Source organism: Melanostigma gelatinosum (assembly GCF_949748355.1).
Source record: "Melanostigma gelatinosum genome assembly, chromosome: 18".
In the NCBI taxonomy this organism is placed as follows: Eukaryota; Metazoa; Chordata; class Actinopteri; order Perciformes; family Zoarcidae; genus Melanostigma; species Melanostigma gelatinosum.
In genome coordinates, this window is record NC_136651.1 from 10,238,307 (window position 1) to 10,240,505 (window position 2,199).

At 40.0% G+C, this 2,199-nt stretch overlaps 1 protein-coding gene across 1 annotated transcript; it reads right to left on the bottom strand.

The window, feature by feature from the left end:
• Positions 1–304: 304 nt before the first annotated feature.
• LOC306792564 (heat shock protein beta-1-like) lies at positions 305–1,925 on the bottom strand. Its single transcript, XM_079289786.1, has 3 exons — positions 1,410–1,925; positions 1,225–1,288; positions 305–1,100 (listed from the first exon to the last, which is right to left on the bottom strand). The coding sequence occupies exons 1-3, from the start codon at positions 1,798–1,800 to the stop codon at positions 941–943; spliced, it is 615 nt and encodes a 204-aa protein (XP_079145912.1). The 5' UTR covers positions 1,801–1,925; the 3' UTR covers positions 305–940.
• Between the last annotated feature and the right edge of the window lie 274 nt (positions 1,926–2,199).

Below are 2,199 nucleotides of genomic sequence, written 5' to 3' on the forward strand. Positions count from 1 at the left end.
ACCACAATTGACTACAGTGAATTCAAAATGCATTCATTTGGTGGAATAAACTTAAAACAGCTCATTTGTAGGATCTAGATATTCTTTGGGAGAAACTTGATGAAGCTCTACCTTAATAAATCAAATCAACTGAAGTACTAAAGTATATTACACTAAATAGGACTTCAGTGCCCTCGTGTGGACCATTTGATCATAATGTTATCGAAGCTATCAGAAATAGAGCAATGGATGAATAATCAATACAGGTTTGTAGAAATCCTATAATCTGCTAATGAATGCATCACCCATAAAGAACACTAAAGGGTACAATTCAAATGTTTTATTTATATGGCAGAAGCTGTTTAATACATTTTTGGCAGATATATTCGGACAGCTTTATTAGGCTGGTTAATCAATACATCAATGTACAACTTTCAGGACAAGTACACAAAATGAATCTATGTTACAGCTTTTTACAATGTTTATTTTCTTCACAAGCAAAATAAAATCAAACAAAATCAATCATTAATTATCTTGCCATGTTACACAGAAGCACAACTTGACCTTTTTGTTGTAAAGTAAATAAGCTGTTTGTATATAAACAGTTAATTTTCCTACAGCTGCTAGCTTGTATTTTTTCACATATTTCAGATATAAGAGCATGAAAACATGATGGTATGTTGTTAGGACTACATGGTCATGCTAATCCATTTATAAGCGATGACAAACGAAAATAATTTCTTATTTTCAGAGTTGATTCTGTATTATATTGATGAGTTTGCATTTAATTGTGAAACCAAACGTAATGATATTGTACCGTTGAGATTACAATATCAGTGGTTTATAGCGGGGAAACACTACAACAGACTAGTTCTGCCTTGTTTCATGCCAGTGCTGCAAAAGTTGCTGTACGCAACCTCGGCAACATCTGATTGTCGTTTGAAATTCTTGCTTACTGGTTTCACTTTTCACCATCCTGCGTCTGTTTGATCTGAACTGGTATCACAACCTCATTGGGTGGGTTGCTGATGGATGTTCCTGGAGCGGGGGCTTCTACGGACAGAACTCCATCACCGGACAGCGAAGAGCTGATGTGATGTGAGTCCACTCCCTTTGGCAGCCTTGAAGAGAAGAGGAGTTTTGTTTATGTTGACCTCTTGCCTTATATGCGTCATCATACAATACACACAGTTATCATATTGAACCACAGGAAGATCATTTTTCACATTCTCAGAGACAACTTACTTGTATTTCCGGGTGAAGCACCTTGAAACAGATCCATGTTCATCCTGCTTTTCTTCATGATTTCCTTGTAATGAAAAATCATTTTTTTTAAATGTGTCAAGAAAAGATCAGGGACTGTATACCTATTTTTTTTGTCACATCTCAAAAATAGCTTGTGGGAAATCAGAGAATCATGTGCAGTGTACCTGATATTTGCAAATAACCCTCCTTGGTTGTGATTGTAATTTCCTCCGGCGAGAAGTGATTGACGTCCAGTTTGATCTTCCAGCTGTCCTGCCCTGTTTGGATCTCTGACACTCCACTTGCTAGTTGTCTCGGACCCTTTTGGTTCAACGCCGCATGGTGCTGGCCACTGAATGGAGGCAGAAGGGGAGTTTGTGTGTACCCGGGCCAGGAGAAAGATGCCAGTCTCTTCTTGGACCACTCAATCCAGTCCAGATCACTAGGGTCCAGGAAAGGAGGAAGGCCAAAGTCCTGCGTGAAGATTCGACTCGGCTGCGTCCAGTTTGGGAAAGGATCCCAGCTCACATCTCGGCGGAAAATGGGACGGGATAATATTTTATTTTGTTCCTCCATATCCTATGAAATAAGGCACGAATGAAGGGAAAGGATGTTGAAACTGCAAAAGCCTGAAGCTCCACCCTAACAAACAAGTCTAGATTGATGACCTGAACACTCAACAATGGGCAGCTGTATTTCTGTTCTCAACAGAAAGTGAGCTAGAGGTCTGAGAAAAAGACTGCTTTGGCATCTGTACTGCTCTACTCACACAGATATATACCCAGCGGAGTCATTCTAACACTTGTCCAGCATCAAGTGTGATCTAAGGGACGAGAATGACTCGGTATGTCATGAGCTAGTGTGTTACTCCTCTGTTGCCCCGGGACCTGGAGAGGATAATGCTGAACTATTCTTTATTTATATCTCTGGAGTGTCTGTGGCAAGTTGTTGGCGAATGACTCTGGAAGCAGCAAG

Excerpts from the sequence above, each read along its gene's own strand:
- LOC306792564 (XM_079289786.1), bottom strand. The coding sequence starts at position 1,800 with ATGGAGGAACAAAATAAAATATTATCCCGTCCCATTTTCCGCCGAGAT. Across the intron at positions 1,289-1,409 it reads GGGTTATTTGCAAATATCAG|GAAATCATGAAGAAAAGCAG; the intron begins GTACACTGCACA and ends TTTCATTACAAG. Across the intron at positions 1,101-1,224 it reads TGCTTCACCCGGAAATACAA|GCTGCCAAAGGGAGTGGACT; the intron begins GTAAGTTGTCTC and ends CTTCTCTTCAAG.